Below are 24,178 nucleotides of genomic sequence, written 5' to 3'. Positions count from 1 at the left end.
AAAAGTACTTCTAAAGGCTGTCTGACATCCAATCTTCCATGCCTGTCTCTCAAGAGGAACAAGCAATTAACTGCATAGACCTTTCCCCCTCATCGTTTCCCACTGTTGTCTCTGGGGATCTCCTATTCATTCAATAAATGCTGCCAATTTTCTCTTATTCTATATCTTCTCTAAGTTCTGACTACCTAGGAACTTTTGCTTGGCCCATGTCTTAAGGGAAAGAGACTGTGAGGAAGAAGAGAGACATGCAATGATAATCTACTCTGCTGACTTTCTGTGTCTGCCATAATTCTTCATTGAAGTTGCCTGGTTCATTTCCAGCATATCTCTTTATCCACAATCTTCTCGCCATTCCACAACTCACATCCCAGATTTAATGGATAGATATTCTTCTTAAGATGGAAGAAGATTTAAAAGTTGTGAACGTAAGTTTTTCTGGAACTAAAATAGGCTCTATTCTAGATGCTTGTATTTTTACAGCATAGAATTATAGCATTGCAACTATCACCTCCAGAACTGACAGGAAATCCAGTTGGGCAAGATTAATAATATCCAGCATAACCCTTTGGTTATGGCATAAAATAAAGCAAAATAAAGTTATGTCTTATTTCATTGATTAGAACATCAACTTTCATCAACATATATGCTATAATATTTGAGACTTATTCTTTGTTATTTTTGTTTGTAAGAAAAACATGCTAAAGTGAACCACTGATGAAAGACCATCTTGTTTTAAATCTGCAACAAGATTCTTAATTGTGCCACTATTGAGATTAAAAAGAATCCTACTATGAGGGGCTAATTTCTGTATTGATATTTATGTTATTGGCCTCTACCTAACAGATGCCAGTAGTAATTTGTAATCTGATTGTGAAAACTAAATTGGACCCATAGTGCCAAATATCTTCAGGGGAAGAAACATTACCCCAATAGAAAACCAAAAAGAATAGTCATCTTAAAAAAATTGATGTTAATAAAAGCAAAATAGGAACTTTATTCTTGAATAGACACCCAGTCCTCAAATCTGTATTAAGTTTCACAGTTCTTTCTTCTTGATGGAGGTGCCCTTTACAGTCTCCAGGTATGGATGCCATCAGTTGCTTAGACCTGAAAAATTCTAATATGACTGAAGTTTTGTTCTTTAGAGGCCCAAGTAATAAAGAAACTACATTTAGAATCATTACTCTCCATGATAGCTCGATTGAGTTTGCATCATACTTTCAATGGTGGCCAAAGATATACATTCTTGCATAGGTTGTATGGGAAAAAACAAAAATATCCTTCAGACTTCAAAGTCTTTTTTACAAATGTTTGTAGATTACATTCTAGTGTTCATCTCCACTATAGAGCTTCAGATGTATATTTTTATAAGGTAAGCATTTTCAATTATATTATAATGATTCTTAGGCTTTGAAATGTGATTTCCTTTGGTATAAGATTGCTTGAAAATGGTTCTTGTTACTACATGTGAAAGTTATTTTAATAATTTTGTTTCTTTTGTTTTGTTTTATTTGTTTTGTTTTTGTTGGTGGTCAGATTTGAATTTGGGACCTGGACACTGTCCCTGAGCTCTTTTGCTGAATGCTAGTGGTCTACATTTTGAGCTACAAGGCTACTTCTGGTTTTCTAGTGGCTAATTGGAGATGAGTCTCATGGACTTTCCTGTGTGGACTAGGTTTGAACCCCTATAGTCAGATCCTAGCCTCCTTAGTAGCTAGGATTACAGGCGTGAGCCACAGTGCCTGGCATGTTTTAATAACTTTTGAGTGTCATATTTTAACTAAGTTTTGAGTCTACTGCATATTAGGAAGAAATGCTATTGCTCGATATGCCAACGATATGCCAACTTCAACCTTCTTTCTTTGCAAAACTTTATAATGCCAAATTTCTTTCATCATCTCCAACTTTTCCCTTGCTTCACACTTAACCCCAATTCTGTGAAAATATGTTTTATTGAGTCTTCAATAGAGCACTTCATCTTAAACCTTCATGATTTTTGAGGTGCTAGTGGCCCATACCTACAATCGTATCTGAAATCTGAGAAATGAAGTTTGAAGCCAGCTCAAGCAGACAAATTGAAGATACTTACTGCTATAGAAAAGTGCGAAGTGAACTTACTGCTATAGAAAAGTGCGAAGTGAAGGTTTAGCTTATGTGGTAGAGCAACAATCTTGAGCAGAAAAGTGGAGTGAGAGCAAGAGTTCAAGCCTCAAACTCCTGATATAAGTTACAACTTATTTTTGTTGTTTTGTGAGTAGTAGTTATTTAGTTGAAGATACAATGAATGTATCCTAAAATAATAATATAAAGATATTCTTACATTTTAAATATGAATAAAAATTTTCTCAAGGATAATCATGTATATGTATGTCTTTTCACTGAGATATATGGTATCCATATAAAATCAGAGAATTAAGAGAACATTAAGAACATTCCTGGCTCATTTGTGATACAAAATATGCATGAACTTAAAAATGCACTTTATGAGGTAAAAAGTTATTTTATATTGATATGGAAATTCAAACAGGTTGAAACAGATGAAATAATATTGTGGGATAAGAAAATATTTGCAAAATAATATTGTGAACCAGAAGACAATGAATAAAAATATACAAAAAAAACTACTCCCTGTCTGCATTAGAAAAATATAGAGGTGTACTTTATTATTTTTGTTAGTAATGTGTTTTTACACAGGAGGTTTTACAATTGTGAAAGTTCTCTGCTTTTTCATATTTGATATTAACAACATTTTTAGACATTGCAGGAAAGAATCTAAATGACTGGACAAAATTACTTAATGAGAATCCGAAAATGTCAATCAAGGATAGTACTAATTAAATTTACAATTTCCTGCTATATACTTTTACAAATATTTCAAAATAAATGTCATTAATATTGCAGAAAGGAAAGCAACTTTTAAAATGTTTTTAATTATTGTTATAAAGCTGATGTACAGACAGATTACAGTTTCATTAGTCAGGGAATAAGGACATTTCTTTGTGCACAATGTCACCTCTTTCGTCTCTCCCAGATTTTCTCTCCAGTCTCCACCACAAGTTGTGTAGTTCACTTTCAACCCAGTGCCTACTGAGTACCCGAATCACTCTGATTTCAATACAAATACATATGTACACAATCCTAACAAATAGCTTTCATTTGAGGGAATGATACATGCTTATAATTGATTTAGAGACTATAAAAACACAATCTATATAGTTCATTTTCAGTATAGTGTTCAGTGAGTACCATTACTTCATTTGTTTACCCTTAGTCCCTCCATTTCTGTGCCCCCTTATCTATCCCAAAGACAGATAAATGAACAAACAGGAGAAAAAGAAAATAAAACAAAAGCCTCCAAAACGTATTTCCATATCCTGGACTAAAAATCAACTTTAAAAAACCATAATGAACCATAGAATTATTACTTTAAAAACTTTTGTGTGTATATTATTTCCAAATATCTTCACCATAATTAAATATTTTAAATAAAAGTGAGCTAAACAACAAATCAGAATATTAATATGATAATCTTAAATATTTAATATATTGAAACATGATTTAAAGCATAAAAATGGCACCTGCATAAGAAAAATTATAAATACACACTACATAATTATAGATGCAGTTTATCGTGTCTAATAAAACCTGTTGAATAGTGTTTCAAAATTACTTTTCTTTCAATTTCCTTTCTAAAATATTGTAAAAGATTATTGTGTGAACTAGTTATGTAGTGGTGAGATTCATATTTTAGAGATGATTAAGAGTATTTCTCATCTGTTACTAGTGGTTTTGGAAGTAGACAAACAAGTTCCAAAAAACTAAAGACAACCGGGGTTTCACTCTATTTCCAATAAATATTGAAATAAAAGTAAATATCTATATTCTTTAAAATTAATTCCTTATGAGAATAAAAAGAAATCTGTATATTATTTAAGATTTATTGATTGTAGTGTGCTAATCAGACCGAAATGTAAGCTACCCCTTTCAACATGATGAAAACCAAATTAAACATTTATATTTTGCTATTGTTTAAAAGTGCCTGCTTAAGTGGATATGTGGTAAATTACTTTTCTTTCTGTGGTCATGCAGATAACGGGTTCAGCTCTGTCTGGTTATATAATTTAATCAAAACACTTCATGGTTATAATATATTAAAAATGCTAAGTACTGTAGTTTGAAGTGATTACCTGATTAGATTCTGGTTGTTGGAGTCTCTTTTCTACATACAGATTGCAGGAAAGAATTGTTATTGAATTAATCTAAAATTTTAAACTTAAAATGACATGAATTAACATCTAAAATCTTTTTTTTTTTTGGTGGTAATGGGGTTTGAACTCAGAGGCTTTAATTTGCTAGGCAGAGGCTGTACCACTTAAGCCATACCTCTAACATCTAAAATCTTAAGCTTAAAGTGGCATGTATTAAATATGACTGTGATGCTTTTTCTTATAAATGTGTGTTATTGAGCAAATGTTCTTATTCTATCATGTGATGCAGAAGTAATTTATTTTATTTTGTTCCTTTACGTTTATTTTTGGTAGAGGTGAAACTCAGGGCCTTGTATTTGCTAGGCAAGAATTCCATCACTTAAGTCCAGCACTTACTGCTTTATGTTTCAAGTAGTATTTCATGGTTTTGCCGGGACTAGACTCTGACTACACTCTTAAACTTTGCTTCCTGATAGCTGATTATATATTTGTACCATCATGCTTAGCAGAAATACATTTTAAATTCTATAATTTAAACAATCCCCATTTACAAAACTAACATGCTCAAGAAAATTACAATGGTTTGTTCACCAATTAGCCATATTCTCCAAGAGTAACTAGAGAGTACTACTCTGGGAACCACCATAGTCAATTAATCATCAGTCAGTAAATAACCGTTTTTGACCTTCAATTGCTGTTCCTGCTCACTTCAGGATATGTGTAAGTCTTGATATTTTACTTTATAATGTACGATTTCATGGAGGAATGAGAGATCGAGGAAGGTGAATGTATAAACATAAATATCTTACTGAAAACCAAATATTTGGTTGATGATAGCATGAAAAGTTAATTTCATAAGAAAAATGGATTGGAATCCAAGAAAATAATTTAAAGAGAAATATAGAAATAGAACCAGTTTATAAACTAGGCAGGGTTTATAAGTATAAAGTCAGAAAGACTATTGTAATCATTACCATGTATGCTATCATCTAAAGCCAGAGTTGGAAGGAATACTAATTCTTCTTAATTTAGTGATTTGAGGAAGTTATTTACACTCACCTTGTCTCAGTTCTCTTCATCTATAAATTAATTGTAATATTTGCAGCTATTGTTTATGTGAGTTCTAAAATTTAGGAATGGTGCAAGCCAAGGAACATGCCAAAGGGGAAGTAAGTGTGGGAGCTTGGAAGCATTAACCGATTAAATATTTCAAACATGGCAGAAAAAGCAATTTATCTGTTAAATACAATTGAGAGAACAGGTGCAAAGTATGCTGGGCTGAAAAGAAAAAAATAGCATTAGACATACTGTCAGGGAGTTTATGAATGGAAGTAAAACACTGGGTTAAGAAAAGGAAATAAGCCGGGCGCTGGTGGCTCACGCCTGTAATCCTAGCTACTCAGGAGGCTGAGATCTGAGGATTGTGGTTCAAAGCCAGCCCGGGCAGGAGAGACCGTGAGACTCCTATCTCCAATAAACCAACAGAAAACCGGAAGTGGCGCTGTAGCTCAAGTGGTAGAGCGCTTGCCTTGAGCTGAAGAGCTGAGGGACAGCACCCAGGCCTAGAGTTCAAGCCCCACGACCAACAAAAAAAAAAAAGAAAAGGAAATAAAAGTGAGTTCTTTCAGGGTTAAAATGGGATAAAGCTAGGTGGTGGTGTTAGTTTTTATTTGATTATGGTATGTTGTGTAGATGGTTTTATGACTAGTATAATGTGTATCTGTTTATTCCCTGTTTTGTTTTCTGTGGGCAATGTCTCTTAAAAGGCTCTTATGTTGAAGGTTTGGTTTGTAGCTGATGGATCCAAACATTGAGAGACGATTGGCTCATGAGGGTGTTAACTTTCCTCATGGATAAATCAGTTCATGAGTTCATAGTTTAATGGGTCACCAGGAGGGAGCTGGATGGAGAAAGGAATTATTGGGAGGAATATCTTTTAAGGTAGCTCCTCACCCCCTGTCACTTCCTCTGATTCTCTATGTCCTGACTACCAAGAGATAAACAGCTCTGCTTTATCACATCTACTCTGACACTACTTCACATGGGCCCAGAAATCATGAACCAACCACTCACAGATCAAAACATATGAAACTAAAAGATAAATCATTCCTCATTTGTTTCCTCAGATATTCAATCACTAGTCTAAAAAGTCTAACGAACTTTTCAAAAAACACACAGGAAAAACAAAGCAAAACAAATTATACTTTTAAGCATGTTTTCTGCATACACATACACATGTATATACAGTAATCCCCTATTGCATTAAAATTGCAAGATATATGTCTCAACTCCTAGATTTGAATCTATTAGGTAAGATCTGTTTAAAATACTCAATCACAAATCAGGTTATTGAGTCTAAGTTTATATTTTCAACATTTAGGTATTTATGTTTGTCGATGTCATTAATTCTACTAGAAAGTAAAAATGCAAAGGTGGGCAAAAGAGCATTTTTCTTATTTCCAGTTTTAGGGGTATTTATTCAGATCTAATTCATAGGTTTGTATGGGGCTATGATCACAGGAACTAATTATTTCTGTAAACAATTGACTAAGAGTACTACATTAGTTTAATTTTGGTGAATATTTTGTCTTGTCTTTATTTTTTTATTTGGAACTTTTTTCTATTTATAAAATTATGAATCAATAGTCTATATTTGTTTTGCAGCTGAAGATCATTGGTATAATAAGAAACTAAGTACCACAACTGACATTAAACAGTGTTGCACTTCCACCAAATTGTATGGTTTTCTACAATACGCTGGAGATGATGCCTTACAAATTATGCATGTGTTTGTAGACTCACCGTTCCCATGGCAGTTCCAAATATAGAGCAGGTGCATAACAATGTTTGTCAAGTATAGAAACTCAGAGTTATCAAACTCCTACACCTTCTATAAAATAGATTTTAGACATGATAAAGCATATGCTGGCTGTGGGAAATTTATCACCTCGCATCAGTATTGAATGATCATTACTTTTAAATGTGCTGCCAAGATCCCGAAATTTTGAAAATTACTTGGTTTGAATGATTAATGTAAAATATTCCTCCAAATATTTAGTAATCATTGGCCCAATAAAACATGAGTATCGGCATATTTTGAAAATACATTTTAAAAGGAAGTTTTTGAGTCAATGAGATTCTAGGGTGCTACTTATATGCAACATGGAATCAAAATTTTTCTTGATGGATGTGCGACAGGACACAAGTGATAGATCATCAGCTTTGAGTAAGCTAGCCAAGCAAGAGGGTCAGATCCTGAGTCTTCAAGCTCTGATACTGGTACAAATATATAAACAAAACTATTTATTTTGAATTTAGATGACCAATAGTGGCATGTACCTACAGAAGCTGAGATCCAGAACATCTCTAGAGAAGGCTAAAACCCAATTCTTTCAAAGCAGGGAACATCTTACTCTGAAATATTGTAGAATCACTTAGTACACTGTTATTGCTGTTCTAATACTTGCAACAGTTTCCTAGTCCTTGCCTTCTTCCAGTGTCATTCACAGCTCTTCCAGCTCTTCCAGTATATAGGTCATGTGTCATCCTTAGCTACAGGCACAGTAGTGATGCTTCCCAACCAGAAAGGGGAACATAGGGACTACTTTAAGATCTTGAGTATATGAAAGGCTTTTTTGTTTTTTGTTTTGTTTTTGTTTCTGTTTTTGTTTTTGGCTATAGGAGATGCTCAGGTTGTATCAGCTCAAGAAGAAAATTTGTTTTATTTTGGATGTGGGTGAGAGAGAGGGGACAGAGAGAGAGAGAGAGAGAGAGAGAGAGAGAGAGGAGAGAAAGTACTTGGCTTGAACTCAGGGCTTGGCCACTGTCCCTGGTCATTTTTGCTCAAAATTAGCACTCTATCACTTGAATCACAGCTCCATTTTCTGCTTTTCGGTGATTAATTGGGGACAAGAATCACAAAATTTCCTGCACAGACTGGTTTTATACCATGATCCTCAGATCTCAGCCTCCTGTATAACTAGGATTACAGACCTCAACCACCAGCACCTGGCAGAAAACTGGTTTTTTAAAAGAAAGGTACAGAAGGTAACATATTCCTTCATACTTTTCTATATGGATACCCCTTGAAAATTTGTTCCTTGATCAGTTGAATGATCTGATTGGGCAAGTTGTGTATATTGCTATCAAAGGCTAATTTATATAATAAAAGTTCTTTTAACAAGTAGTGCTTTTGATTTCCAATTTGACCCACATACCTAAATCATTAAATGTACAAACTTCTCTTGAAGTGTACTGGCTAAAACTTCAAACTTTGGAGCTTGCTCTCTAGCTTGAATATGAATCCTTAATCCACTACTAATTAAAGTGAGGACATTCAGTTTGCCTCAGTTTCTTTATCTATAAAATGACATTAAGCTTACCATTGACCTTACATAATCACAACAATTAATGATGTAATATATGTCAGAGTGTGGAACAGTGTGTAGACTATTTATATTTAATAGTTGCTATCTTTGACATTATATATTTTCAATTGGACAGGACATCCTAAGTTAACCATGATAGCTATTAGTAATGTTACCTAAAGTTGACATTGATAATACCTATTTGCTATTGTATCTAACATAATTTATTAAAACATCATGGTGAAATGAATTGTAATTACACATTTGGAAAATGCAAAGAATATAAATGACTACTTCTCAAATTATCCAAGTTAAACTCTTCAATATATAGTATAAAATGTTTTAAATAATTTTGACTGTAGTATTCATGTCAAAGAAATGTTACTGTTGGTGTGGAGGGGTGTTTGTGTATGTGTATGAATGTATATGTGTGTTTGTTGGTCGGTATCTTGAACACAGGGACTGAACATTGTCTGTCAAGGTTTGTTTTTGCTCAAGGCTGGAGCTCCACATTTGATTTTTCTTGGTGATTAATCAGTGCCTTTCTGGCACCCAGCCAGAAAGGTTTGTTTATGTGTGAGAGTGTCTCTGAGGTAGTGTGTGCAATCTATGCATAACTTAAGACAATAATTGGTATCAGTTACATTGAGTGTCCACTTGTCTTTACTTTTTGTGTATTAGGTCCCCATCACTCAGGATGCCAAAAATAGTTTTATTATCCTAAATTTGAACCTAGCTTTTGCTATATAGAATTATCAAATTAAAAATTATAATATTGTTAAGATATCATGAACATCTATCTAAATAACACTATTCAACCTTGAATCATGCTGTGCAAAATACTTTATAAAAGAAACATCACACCTCTGTAGATTTTGAGTAACTCTTTGTAAAATTTTACTCGCTAGATTTGAATATGTAAGTTGTACTGTATATTCTTTTTTAGGAAATAGACCTAACCTTAACTTCTTGTGACTGACTTATTCTTGTACCTTTCCTAATTATCTTTTCATCTTAGTAGGGTCAATAAGCAGCATAATTAACTCACCTAAAATAAAGTTGGTAGCATAGTATAAGCCACTTTTGCTACGAACACATAAACATTATAAATTCTAATTGGTAAGAGATTCTAGAAACCGGGGGAGAATTCTTTAGTGTGTGATTCATGGAGTCAACATGCTTTGAAGGTAAAATATAAGTACATGATAAATGAGTTTGACTTAACTTACACAACAACCAGTTTCTACTTCAAAAGTCATATGTCATCATAAATTATATTGTAATATAATTCATTTTAGATCATTTGTTTCTTTGCATTATGAAAGACAAAGTTAGTTTAATTTATATTCATGTGAACACAATCTTAACGTTCTTTAAAATATAAATTAGACATCATGAGGCTTTCTCTTTTTCCTTAAGAAAACTATTTTTTTTATATTCTGTAGATATCTGTTCCTAAGCTTACCCACAACCCCTAATGCTCTGCTTTAAATATGTCATGTATTTAAGTCCCTCTAAGTTATACATTAATAGTATTAAGGGAGTGCAACTTTAACTATGCCTGGCTATAGTCTTTAGAAAGTGAGACTTTGAGAGGAGATCAGAATTGTATAGGCTGATTAGAGTGATTTTCTTGTGACTAGATTTCTGAGGCTTCTTAAGATTATATGTGGACTTCAGGCAAGGTAATCCTGATCGTACTGTCATGCAAAAGCAAGAAGCACTATCAGCTGACATAGCCTCTTAACTTTGAACTTTTAGAACCATGAAGCAAAACAAATCATGTTCCTTTAGAAGATAACCTGCCTTGGTCTTTTGTTATATTCATGGAAAACAGACTTGAACACTCAGACCCTCTGTACTACAAGAGAATGTACTGCCAAATTGTATTTGTGAGGGCTTAGGCTCTATCTCAGTGCTAGAGCATACAGTGTTTGTTTACTGTGCTTAAGGCTAGTACTTCATAAACAAATGAACAAACAAACTTTGTATAAACATAGACTACTTCCAAATATCTCTGCTGGTAAAACTCTAGTTCAGAATACTACAGAATCTATCTCTTAGTGTGCGGTAGAAGGTTTCTCATTCAGTCATCTTGCCTCTACTTTTTTCTTCTCTACAGCATAGTCCACAAACACAGCCAGATACACAAAAAGCATAAATCCAGTCATACTCACCTAAAATTTTCCAATAGTTTCCCATTAAAATCCCAACAAAATACACACTCTTTGTTATATTCTGCCAGGCTTTACCTTTCTCCTTGACCTCATTACCTACTGCATGACTTTCTCCTTTATATCAACAACTCTCAACATTACTATTTTAACTTCAAAGTACATGGACATTCTTTTGAATATACTTCATGATCTATATTTTTGTTCTGTTTTAGAATTTTCAGTGTACATCTCAGATCACTGCATTTTTGTTCCTGTTCATAGATTATCTCCATAGGGAAGTCTCTCCTAAACACTAAATATAAGACACCTTCTCTCATTCCAAGACACTTTCTACCCCTACACCCATCTTATCTTCTTCAGTGCACTTATTACCATTTGATGCTATATTGATTACATATCTGTGTCTGTACTCTTTTCTGTGTATTCTGATATTGCCTTAAGGTAGTATATTCAGACATATCTGGCACCTAGTTGGCAGAAATTGACTGACTAAAAAAAATTAGCTATTTTCAATCCTCAACAAATGTTTACTCTATGACTCCATTACACCTCACCATTCTTATGCTTCCATGGTCCTTTCTCCAGTGTTATGGCCCCCCTCCAAAAAATCATTGAACTCTTCTTCATCTCCTCTCTGTTTATAGTCAGAATCTTAACAGTTCTGTATATGCATCATAGTTAACTTCCAAAGAAAAATATAAAGTGCTTTCAGTTGTTTTTGATGATATTTCTTCTTTAAGAACTATTTTTCTGCTTTTTAGATTGGGTATAAAAAGGAAATTAAGATGTTATCCACAAGTGTATGTGTGTGTGTATGTGTGTGTGTGTGTGTGTGTGTGTGTGTTCCCCAGGAATTAGATCTTCTGATCCGTAGGTGGTCACAATCCCAAAGTGTGTCTCTTACTCAAAAAGAGTGAAATCTAGAAAGCAGTTTAATGCTAACCCATCTTTCCTACTTGACACAAAAGTGTTGACAGCAATTCAGTGGACTTTGTTTTTCTTGCAGATCTCCAACTAAAGACATGGAATCAGAAGAGAAGGAAATCGTGGTTTGGGTTTGCCAAGAAGAGAAGATTGTTTGTGGGTTAACTAAACGCACCACCTCCGCTGATGTCATCCAGGCTTTGCTGGAGGAACATGAGACTACCTTGGGGGAAAAACGATTTCTCCTGGGGAAGCCCAGTGATTACTGCATCGTAGAGAAGTGGAGAGGCTCTGAACGCGCCCTCCCTCCGCTGACGAGAATCTTGAAGCTGTGGAAAGCTTGGGGCGATGAGCAGCCGAATATGCAATTTGTTCTGGTTAAAGCCGATGCTTTCCTTCCAGTTCCTTTGTGGAGGACCGCTGAAACAAAATTAGTCCAAAACACCGAAAAACCGTGGGAGCTCAGCCCAGCCACTTACATGAAGACATTACCACCAGACAAACAGAAAAGAATCGTGAGAAAAACTTTCCGGAAGCTGGCTAAGATTAAGCAGGACACGGCGTCTCACGAGCGCGATCATATGGAGACATTAGTTCATCTGATCATTTCTCAGGACCACACCATTCATCAGCAAGTGCAGCGGATGAAAGAGCTGGACCTGGAAATTGAAAAGTGTGAAGCAAAATTCCACCTCGACCGGGTAGAAAATAATGGGGAAAATTATGTGCAGGATGCATATTTAATGCCCAGTCTCAGTGAAGTTGAGCTGAAGCTCGATCTGCAGTCAGAGGAAAACCAAATTCTGGAGGACCTGAACGAAAGCGATGACATCGCACAGTTGGAAGAACGGCTGAAATACTACAGAATGCTCATTGATAAGCTCTCTGCAGAAATAGAGAAAGAGGTCAAGAGTGTCTGCCTCGAAGTCATGGATGATTCCGAAGGGGCAGCCGTCGGTGAAGTGGAAAGTTCTCATCTAGAAAGTGTTAAGTGTGATTTGGAGAAAAGTATGAAAGCTGGTTTGAAAATCCACTCTCACTTGAGTGGCATCCAGAAGGAGATTAAATACAGTGACTCATTGCTTCTGATGAAAGCCAAGGAATATGAACTACTAGCCCAGGAGCTCAATTCATTTCACATTAGCAACCAAGATGGATGCCAGTTAAAGGAAAACAGAGGGAAGGAATCTGAAGTCCCCATTAGCAGTGGAGAGGTCCTGCCCTTGACACAAAGGGTATTTAACACGTATATAAACGACACAGATTCAGACACTGGCATCAGCTCTAACCACAGTCAAGACTCAGAAACAACAGTGGGGGATGTGGTATTATTGTCCACCTAATTCCAGTAGCCTTTCCCACCTCCATTCATGTTGCTCATTTTTATATAATAGGTAACTCATGATAAAGCTTGTAGTAGTTAAATAAAAGCTAGTAAAATCTGTTGATTTCTGTTGTAAGATTTCCAATGTGGCTTTGATTTTTCCAGGTCTTAGCAGTGAATTGTTTTATAGGAATGTAGTAGAACTTGCTTATCATTACATAACAGAAATAATTCAATAGGGATTATTTGATAATCTTCCATAGCTTCTGCTAGAAAGGAGATATGTAAACTTAAAAACAATTCCAACATTCTTTTTTAAATATTGAAGCTGCACACAAGAAGAATGAAAATAAAAATGTACTACCTTTTTAAAAAAGTCAACATTGTACCACTAGAATTTCTATCAAGTATAAGACAGTGATGATGTTGTAACTGTGTTAATGCAAATCTTGTTAATTTAATGCTTAGAGTGTAAAACCTATCACATCCATCACTTCCTGACCACATCAACCTGCTTAAGCCTAAGTGACAAGTGGCTGTTGGGACTTGTGTAAATCTCAAAAATGGATCAAAGTTGGTATAGATGGGCAAGACAAGTGCTCCATCCAGGCACCATTATTTCTAAAGAAGATTAAAATGATTGAAAGCTATATATAGGATTTTGCTATATAGGCAATAGAGATCTTTGGATAAAACTAATTCTTTTGCAGGTTCATTCTTGGTGTGCATTGCAAAATATAGAAAAAAATCAATGCGTCATACTTTTGTTCATTTTCACCCTATCTTCATCAGTTGAATTGATGAAATTTATGGCTTCTTTTGCCTATCTCTCCAGTATTGTTCTGCATACCAACACCATTATTGCCTCTGAACTTACAAAATGAAAAGCCTCATGGATAAAAAACTTTTGTTATATTGTAATCCAATTGTCTTAGTACTTCATCTGAGGTACTTCAAGAAGCTTAGTAACTTTAAAATGTTCTAACACTGTCTCAAGCATGCTAGTAAAATTTCAAGAACTTGAATTGGATTATTTTGGTTCTATCTTAACAGTCATCATGTGGTAGAGTACATTATTTTTTTCCAAATTCTATTTATCTCTCTATCATGTTTTTCTTTTCTTGTTCCTTCTGTTGGAAGTCTGCCTTTCTCCTCCTTCCCTAACATATTGGTTCCTTCTCAGTATGGGATTGTACTTAAGCAATTATCTTTATCATTTTCATTGTAGTCTTAATATTGCTACAGATTGTATTTTTTTTCCCTGTGGTGGACACTTGCCCTGTATGTCAGGATGGGTAAGTAGAAATGCAATATTATATAGTCATAATATATGAATATTGGCGCAGGTTCCTGATTTTTCTTGCTCCTTCCTTTTATGCATATTGTTATGCAGGTTTTATCTCAGTTTTCTTTTTTAATTTAATTTTATTGAAAAGATGCTGTACAAAGGGGTTAGCGTTACATGAGTAAGGTAATGAGTACATTTCTTGCCAAACATTGTTACCCCCTTTGCTGTTCTTCCACTAGACTTTCAGGAATCATTTCTATAGTTTGCTATATCAGTTTTCTTCCTTTTCATTTTTAAAGTGTGAACTCATACACCTTTTAAAAATAACCCTATTGTGAATGCAAGTTTCTTGTTACTATTTCTTAAATATTCTTAATTTACTCATTCATTTTCTTATTTTTTTCTCTTATAATTTTTTAAATTGTCTTTAGGAAGACGTTTTCCATTTGTATTGTGCTATATTTTGGGGGGACCATCTATGTTATCATTTCTTGTACTAGGACACTTGTAGACCATCTTTGAATCTGACTGGTAAGAAAAATAGGAATTTATCTTCTATGGAAGAATTATGAAAAACAGTACAGAATTTGTTCTGTTCGACCAGTTGTCATCTATTATTTCTGAAACTACTAGTGTTTTCTGTGGACCTATTATTTACTTCATTATTTGCATTCTATCATAGGATGTATTTATTTATGCCTTCATCTAACTCCCCTTCTCCAATGGACTCCTATATTGGTTTGTCATATGTCTTTTCAGCTTTACTCATTACTGTCAAATTCTTTGCCCCCTTGCTCAAGTTTTTTTCAAATTGAATTGCTAAATATTAGAGGATTGAAACATTATTTGTGCATTTTGAAACAGAATAAATGATGATTTTGCATTTTGAATATAACTATGCCTGTTAATAGACTTAAAGCATTAGCAAGTTTCCTATTATAGATTTGGGAGACAAGGCACTAAATCTTCATATAACTATGTTTTTTTTCAAAAGACAATTATTTTTATTGACAAAAATTATGTGTGATTATCGGGCTCCATGCAATGTTCCAATACATGTATACATTGAATAATGTTTATATCTGAGTAAGATTCAAATTTTAATTTTGTTAATTCACTCAATTGCTAATTTTAAACATTTTAAATATTATATCTTTAAGTCAATTTATTATCAAATTATAGAATTACAGAATTATAATTCTATATAGAATTATAGAATTGCTCTTAGCATGTATAATTACAAGAAAAATACACCATAGAGTTGGGATTGAGGTGGTAGGCATACAAAGGAACTTTGAAATATTCTAAATAATTTTTACTGTTTTCTTAGTCATAAAGATAACCATCCCATAATTTGTGTGTAGAAGCTACTCTAATCCATTAAATTTTATTTTTATATGTATTTAAATATATACTGTACATCACAAAATATATTTCTGTGGCTACATTTTATAATTTTTCAAAGTAGAGTTATTGTTCTATTAAATGATGTTTTTCTAATGACAAAGGAATAATTTTTCATCCTTAGAGATTTTTTTAAAATATTAGACCTTTTTGATAATGCCTTTATGGTTTAATAACTCTTATGTGACAAATATAAAGTGTATATAATTTATTCTAATTGTAACTGATCCATACTAATAAAAGAAATAATTGTTCCATCCCAAATAATATTGTCTTTCTGGTTACTTCACTTGGCTATATTAAAAATAAATTACAAATTAGTTTCAATTATATTACCAGCAAATTAATGACATTTTATGATCAGTTACTATTTTATGATAGTATCGAATATAACAAATAAAATATAACCAAAGTTTATAGAAGATTTCATGCATACTTGTCTTAGATTTTGTTAAAAATTTGCCTAGCTTCCATGATGATCCTATGTATGATCACTGGTTTTGTGGAATGAAGTCAATCTAATGTGAAAATGTTTAAGAAACTGAACCTTCAATTAGAATTCATTTGTCACTGCTTTTCTTCAAAGCTTTACTTCTGACCATTTGAAATTATTAACTCACTTAAACAAAAAGAGAATTCACTATTCCATAATGACCTTGAAGTAATTTCATTAAAAAATTGTAATGCTCAGACGTATAGAAACAATTTTTATTTTATTTTCTTTTGTCGGTTGTGGAGCTTGAACTCTAGACGTGGGCTCTTCAGGTCAAGGGGAGCGTTCTACTGCTTGAGCCACAGCACCACTTCCGGTTTTCCAGTGGTTAATTGGAGATAAGAATCTCACAGACTTTTCTGCATGGGCTGGCTTTGAACCATGATCCTCATATCTCAGCCACCTCAGTAGCTAGGATTACAGGCGTGAGCCACCAGCACCCAGCAAATAGGAACAATTTGACACTATTTTCTTAGTCAATATATCTCAACAGAGAAAATGCCTAGTCGTCCTTTGTGTTCATTTAGATTCAACTTTTGTTTCCAACAATCATTGAAATGGAGACTGTATTATTTAATCTCTGTAGTTAATAAGTTAGGCCTAGTAATTACAAAAATATTCAGTGATTAGCTTTTATCTTTTAGGTCCTAGACTGAGACTCAAACTCAGTACCTTATGTTTGGCACATTGGCTAGTATTAAAACTGAGCCATGCCTGTAATGCTCTCAGTAATATCTTAATAACTACTATACACAAAACAAATGTTATTTTTTTTCATGTGTATTCAGGAGGCTACTAAATCTCCATTAAATACATAAAATAATACACTTGAGTATTGGTATTTGCTTAGGTAAAAGTAGACATCTACTATAAAACAAAAATTATTCGAAAAATGATCAATAGAAAGTAAATCTCCACTCTTACGCCTGTTGCCTCAGCATCTAAATAACTTCCTTCAGACATAAGCAAATATTGATTGCATTTATAAATTGTATGCATATAGATGGTAACTTATGTGTATATGATATACACATGTTTGTCAATAAGTTGCTCACTGTTACTACATACAGTACCATGTACTTTAATCATTAGATAATATTCTCTTATTGTGAGACGGCTTCTGTGGAATAGACCATACGTGTTTCATATGGAGAGTCTTCTTTCTGTTTGATGGCACCCCAGGAGAAATCATACTCATTAGTTATCTTATTCACTTAACTAGTCTTCTCTTCGTGGTATTGAAGTGGCTTCCAAACATTTACTGTGCTACTGTAAATAATATTATCTTGTCAATGAATTTCTATGCATCCTTTTAGAGAAACATTGTCTCAAATGGTCACAAATGTATTTTTAAGAAGAATGGACATTGATATTTCACAGATGAATATATGGATGTGCATATATATGTGTATATATGTGTGTATGTATATATATATATATATATATATGTGTGTGTGTGTGTGTGTGTGTGTATGTGTGTATGTATATATAGTTACTGAGGCGTGAACTCAGGACCGTGAGTTTTCAGTTGCATCGGGCTTTCTACTTCTTAGGCTACACTTTTACTTCCAGCTCTTTGCTGGTTATTTGGAAATTTATCTTTATCTGCTTGGGCTAACTTTGGATCTTGATTCTCCTGAGTAACTAGTATATTAGGTGTGGCATACTAAAATTTTTTTCTTTTTTTTTTGTGGGCCCTGAACTCAGGGCCTGGTCACTGTCTCTGAGCCTCTTTGTGCTCAAGGCTAGCACTCTACCACTTGAACCACAGTACCACTTCCAGTTTTTGAGTGGTTAATTGGAGATAAGAGTCTCATGGGGGGCTGGGAAGGTGGCTCAGTGGTAGAATGCTTGCCTTGAGCTGAAGAGCTGAGGGACAATGTCCAGGCCCAGAGTACAGGCCTAACCACCAACTCCCCCTATCCAAAAAAAAAAAAAAACCCAAAAAACAAAAAAAAAGAGTCTCACAGGGACTTTTCTGCCCTGGTTGGCTTTGAAACATGATCCTCAGATCTCAGTATCCTGAGTAGCTAAGATTAAAGGCTTGAGTCACTGGCCCTGGCTTTTTTTGTCATTCTTAAGAGGACTTTCACACTGCAGCTAATTTTAAAATAAATTTATCCCTCATTTTATAGTGAATTTATATTTTTAGTTTGCAAGTTTTGAACCACCTATAATTAACTTTTTACAATGTCTAAAATAAAAAAATAACTAATTTGTTTAAACAATTACAAATTATTTGAAACATTTACTGAAAAAAATTCCACTATTTAAAATACCATCATTTGTATTAAAGATATTTTAGTAATACATTATATTAATATCTTATTTAAAATTATATTTCAAACATCATACTTTTGTATTATGCTAATACAAGAAAACGTTTATATTATTAACATTAATATACTTAAGATAGTAAGTATTTTCTTACTCACATCTCATTTCTTTATCTTTGGTAGAGCCAACTCAGGGTTAAAATAAAATAGCATAAAGACTTACAAAAAAGGAAGTTAAGCTAAAACGTCTGCCTCTCCCAACATGTTTATTCACCTCTTAGCATTCTTTCCTCAGTACAGCCTTAGTGGGGCTATAATATTGTTAGCCTTAAAAGATAAAACAACCATGAATGTTAGCTAAATAGCATATGACCAAGATTGTGTATCCAGGATAGAAAAAATTGCCCTGGAAACAAAGTTGGATAGAAGATGATTTATTTTTATCTTTCTAGTGTTTAACAGAGATTACTAGCTAATATTTACCAATAAATGTTACTGAAAATAGACATAGGAAGAGAGGGAGAGCATAGTTCCTGGAATACAAATTTTCTATATATACCAAACCTTAAGAATTAAATAAAAGTTTCAGTTTCATTTCTTTTTTTTTTTTTTTTTTTTGGGTCCGGTCGTGGGACCTGAACTCTGGGCCTGGGCACTGCCCCTCAGCTCTTCAGCTCAAGGCTAGCACTCTACCACTTGAGCCACAGTGCCACTTCCAGCTTTTTTGTTTTTGCTTATGTGGTGCTGAGGAATCGAACCCAGGGCCTCAGGCATGCAAGGCAAGCGCTCTACCACTGAGCCACCTTCCCAGCCCAAAAGTTTCATTTTATACATGAGTAAAATATTGCTGTTATATTGGAAATGAGTCTTGTCTCTGCTTTCTGTTTTTCTAAGTTACCAAAACATACTGTCACTTGTATGTATATATGGTCAAATTGATTTTTTTAATTTCAATTCTTAATTAAATATGTTTTTCTCATTTTAAATAGCACTTGGTATACTCCATAAAATAAAGTTAAGATAGTTTTATAGCATTACAAAGTGAAATAGAACTGAGTGCCATAGCTTAGTCTATAATCCTAGTAGTCAGTTTAAAGTCAGTTTAGAAAGAAAGTTTGAAAGAGTTCATCTGTTATCTCAGGTACTCAGGAAAATTGCTTTCCAAGATGGCCTTGACACAAAACAGTAAGAACAAATAGATCTAGAGATGTGTTTTAAGTAGTAATATGCCTTCCCAGCTAGTACAAGGTTATGAGTTCAAACCCCAGTACTACCTAAAAATAAATGGAAACAATTTGAGATGTTAACAGCTTTTACAGATGTGACCTTTACATGAACATGTTCTATTAAGGGTAAATCTATGACACAGTGATAGTTCATATTTTTTCTACTTTTTTAACAAATCAGTTTAATTTATCTTTAAAATAAAGTGCCCAAGATGGAAAACGGTGTTCAGTGTCTGCCTATATCAAACTAGAGATTATTTTCCAAAGGGCTAGAAAGTACACAAATATCAGATAATGGGAGAAATAGCTATTTGACTTGGGAAAGGGATTTTAATGCTCTCTGGGATTTATAGCTAAAAAGTAGGACAGACAGGGAGGAAAAGCCTTAGTTTGAGCATTAACTTTTAAGCCAACCAGAGTTATGCTCTTTCTGAGTAATTCCCAAACTTGTCTCCACAACAGAATCACAAAGAGAGTACTTGTAACAAATAAAGATTCCTGGACTTCACCCTGGAGATTCTGACTCAGGAGGTCTGGATTGCAGTCCCTACTGTCTTTATAAAATAACAATCTAAATGATTCTGAAGCAAAGGTAATAGAATGTTCTTTATTAGTTCTAGCAAAATGAATGATTAAAGATTTTAAAGCTGAAAGGAAGGGAAATGAATAGCAAGCATTCTCAAGGTGACTGAGAGCTCATTGGCTTGAACAAAAAAAAATAAAAAAATAAAACACATAAAAGGCTGTGAGGTTTTAAATTGAAGGTGCCCTGTAAACAGAAACTCTACTCCAGAGACTGCAGGTGCTTAAAGATAGAAGGCTTATTGTCTGAGTTATTCTAAAGTGAAAATGATAGAAGAAACTAGGTCATTTTAAGAACTCCTACTGTGAAGTAGGTATTAAGGGTATTTCTCATATGATATGTACTTTCTTCCTGAAAATTGTCATTAAGAGTGCCTACATATTAAGAATAATTTATAAAATCTCATTTCCCTTATATTAATTAAATGAAATTCATTCCATGAAATAGCTAAGACAAGTTTACTTCAAGAATCTAAATAGAACCAGTTCAGACACAGCCTTTGTTATAATTTTAATCAACAATTCTAAACTTGAATGTTCTCATTTGGAAAACTAAGATAATAAAAACACTTGAGATTTTGAAGAGATGTAGTATGAAAAATAACAATTCACTTGGTCTTACTCTATAGAGTATGCTTCCATTGCTATTATTCATATTGCATTTTCTTGACTTTACTATCTTTTACTATGTGATGAAAAATATAAGAAGGATGTATTATTACAATATGCCAAAAGAAATACAAAACCCCATTAGGCTATAAAGTAAGTGATTTTGAGTTTTTTGTAATCAGCTATACTGGATCATTTATAGTATCTATCTGTTCAGTCCATTACTGTTTGAAGTAAATATTTATACAATTTAGCACAAGATATAGCTCAGTGGGGTAATGATGTTCAAGTCTATGGATTACCAAAACAAAAGTTCGTTTAATTGTACTGAATTAAAATACTGAAGAGAAAAAACTCATTTATGAGTAAAATAGAAAATGGAAAGAGAATTGAGATGAAACATAGTACAAGTGACAGTTAAACCAAGAAGCATTTAAAAATGAGTTTTGTCCTAATGTATGCATTATTTCTTATGCCCTTCAGGGTAATTTCGTACAATTTTTCAGCTTACCTGTGAATAGTTACCATGGACATTCAATCATGCTGTAATAGTGTTTCAGCTCAGTTGATCAGGATCTAAAGTAATTTGTGATTAAATTTTTATATTTAAGGAGTTATATTCTAGATATGATACAGATAGAAAGAGTGAAGATCTGATATTTATATCAATGATCCAAATTTTAAAGGATTATTTTAGTAACCAACATGTTGGAGATATTTTTTTAAAAATACAATTCATATTATTCAAAGAAAAACTTAGATATAGTTAGCAGAGTTTATTGAACAAACGAATGATTATGGGCTGAACAGTACCCTGAATTAATAGGTGTTGAGAGAGTATATTCACTATGAACAGCCAGTGCTTGTAAACAAAGGAACAAAATGACCTACAGAAACAAGTATAACTAAACATTTGCCTTACTTGGGTACATCAAAGCTGTTTGCCATTCATGACTGGATGCAGTCTAGCTTCTGTGATTGTCCAAGATTCGGTTACTTATTGCAAGATTATGCTCTTAACTTTGGTTGAAGTTTATTTACAGATAAAAGAAGATTACAACTTGCTACATACAGAGACAGATTTAGACCAAATTAATTTATCTTAACAACAGTAAGACTATCATATAGTTATTATATCATATAAAATATGAATTAAAATGGTTCAGAATGAAAAAAATCCTAAATTAGCATCAAAAGAGTTCAAAAAATCTGTTAATCTTTAACTAAAAAGATTTCAAGCTTTTCATACTTATACAAATAAATGAGTTCTCCATACACAGTACACACAGTAATTAAATCCCCAAAGCCTTGATGCAGTGATGTGTCATACCAATAAACTCTATTTTCTAAAAGCTTCCATCACCATTGGTAGCTCAGCCTAAAACCTGCTCTGTTAGTCTGCTCTCCAGCTCACTGCATTTAACACAACTAATAGCTAGGATCCTGGGTGGCCACTGCTTTAAGCTTTACCCTACTATCTTAAGTTGATAATTAGAGACCAACCTTAGTATTCATCATTCCTTGTAGATAGAAATTAAATGAAGCTTGAAGAGTATATTTTCTTTATGCCTAGTAATGGCATTTTGTTCATGATGCCAGAGGATTTTTCTAGACAGTTTGCACAAGAATATACAAGTGTGGAAAAGGAAAGAAAAAAAAAACTGGTCATAGTTTTCTCAGATAGTATTCAGCTGTTAAATATGGCAGTTACTGTGGCTACTGCTTTTTCCTCCTTTTGCCTGCATTTTTTTTTTTGAGATTTCACTACTAACTTTTCTAGAATTGTCAACCAGTTTTTCCCAATTAGAGTTCTCAGTCTGTCTGTAAACTACTCAGCTTATCAGGATTTGTATTCAGGGTCCCTAGGGCTCAGTAAACCTTGATATCCATGTATTTTTAAAAATCTATTTTTCTTTTATCCTAGTATTTTTCATGTGGATCTGGGAGAAAATTCAAATTTCATCTAGTCAAAGCCTCACAAATTTTGAAAGTGTAAAAAAAAAATCCTACCCAGATAAATCCTTGCAGATTGATAAAAGAATTATTAAATGTCAGATCTTTAGTCTAGCACTTTTCTCTCCCTTTTCAAGTACTATAACTTGGAAAGGGAATATCTTAAGGTATCTCTTGTTGTCCTAACACTCTCTCTCTCTCTCTCTCTCTCTCTCTCTCTCTCTCTCTCTCTCAATATATATATATGAATATATATATATAGAGAGAGAGAGAGATACATATATATATATATATATATCCAGCTTGAGATTAATTAAATGTTTTCCTTAATGTCATTTTCTTCTTATAAAAAATATCAGCAGAGTTAATACAAAAGTATGTTATATCCCTGAGATTTTGAACTCATACTCCAAGAAGAAACAAGAGATATCCTCAGTCAATAGAATCATGCTAATAACTGACAAGTAGTTAATAAATATCTAATGAATTGAAATTATATCATCCATTTGAAAACTGATTCCACAGTTGGAAACAGATATCATCTTACCTGTCTGAATAGCATGTAATATTTTATATAACTACTGCAGGAAAATTTGATTCTCTCCAAAGGAGAGAGTCACGTAATGTTTTCTGAATGTTTTACATAGAAGGGTACCTTATTGAAGCATTATTCCATACACAGGACGAGTTTAAAAATATTTCTTTACTGTCTTTACTATGATTCTATCATAGTGAGAGCATTTTACAGTGAAGGTGATCCATGATTTTTGAACATCTGATAGAAATGATTACCATTTAAGTGCACACCTCCTTAATTAACAGTTTGTACTATCACAATATTTCCTAGTAACTATTATTCACTCAAATCTGTGGTAAGGGAGGAAGAAGAGATTTCATTTCTAGAGCCATATCCAGTGGCTACAAGCTCTCCGTTTTGTCCAGAGGGAAATAGCACTGGGTATTCCAGAAGCTCCCATGAAGTTACCTTCTGGAGCTGTGAGTCACTGGGTGAAGTCAGCATGCCCATGTCCCTCTGTTCTATCTTTTGTGCCACTCCCAAGGGACAACATGGAAGAGGTCATGCGAGGAAACAAATCTCCAAACAAATTTGTTTATTCAGGCTTTCCCAGTAACCTATTATCATTGGTAATTGAGAGTTGACTGTACTCTAATTACATAAAGACATCCTGGGTTGGAATCTGAAAGGTAATGCACATAGCTCTAGGGATGGGTGAGGAAGTTGGACTTAGATAGGTCTGAACTTCAGGTAGCTCATTCAGCAAAGAAAGGCAGGAAGAGTATGAGTAGGTAATAGCCATGTACTCTCTGATATGAAAACAAAAACAT

General features: G+C 33.6%; 1 protein-coding gene across 1 annotated transcript in view; it reads left to right on the top strand.

The window, feature by feature from the left end:
* The window catches only part of Rassf9 (Ras association domain family member 9), a 31,897-nt gene extending 18,565 nt beyond the window's left edge, over window positions 1-13,332 (top strand). The window contains exon 2 of the mRNA XM_042693196.1: window positions 11,759-13,332. Within this exon, the coding sequence (XP_042549130.1) occupies window positions 11,759-13,019 (1,261 nt within the window). The 3' untranslated portion in view covers window positions 13,020-13,332. The remainder of the gene's footprint in view (window positions 1-11,758) is intronic.
* The last annotated feature ends 10,846 nt before the right edge of the window (window positions 13,333-24,178 follow it).

Source organism: Dipodomys spectabilis, unplaced genomic scaffold, assembly GCF_019054845.1.
Source record: "Dipodomys spectabilis isolate Male_0828 unplaced genomic scaffold, ASM1905484v1 ptg000163l, whole genome shotgun sequence".
NCBI lineage: Eukaryota > Metazoa > Chordata > Mammalia > Rodentia > Heteromyidae > Dipodomys > Dipodomys spectabilis.
Note: the sequence above shows the minus strand (reverse complement) of the source record. Positions and strands in the feature narration are given on the sequence as shown.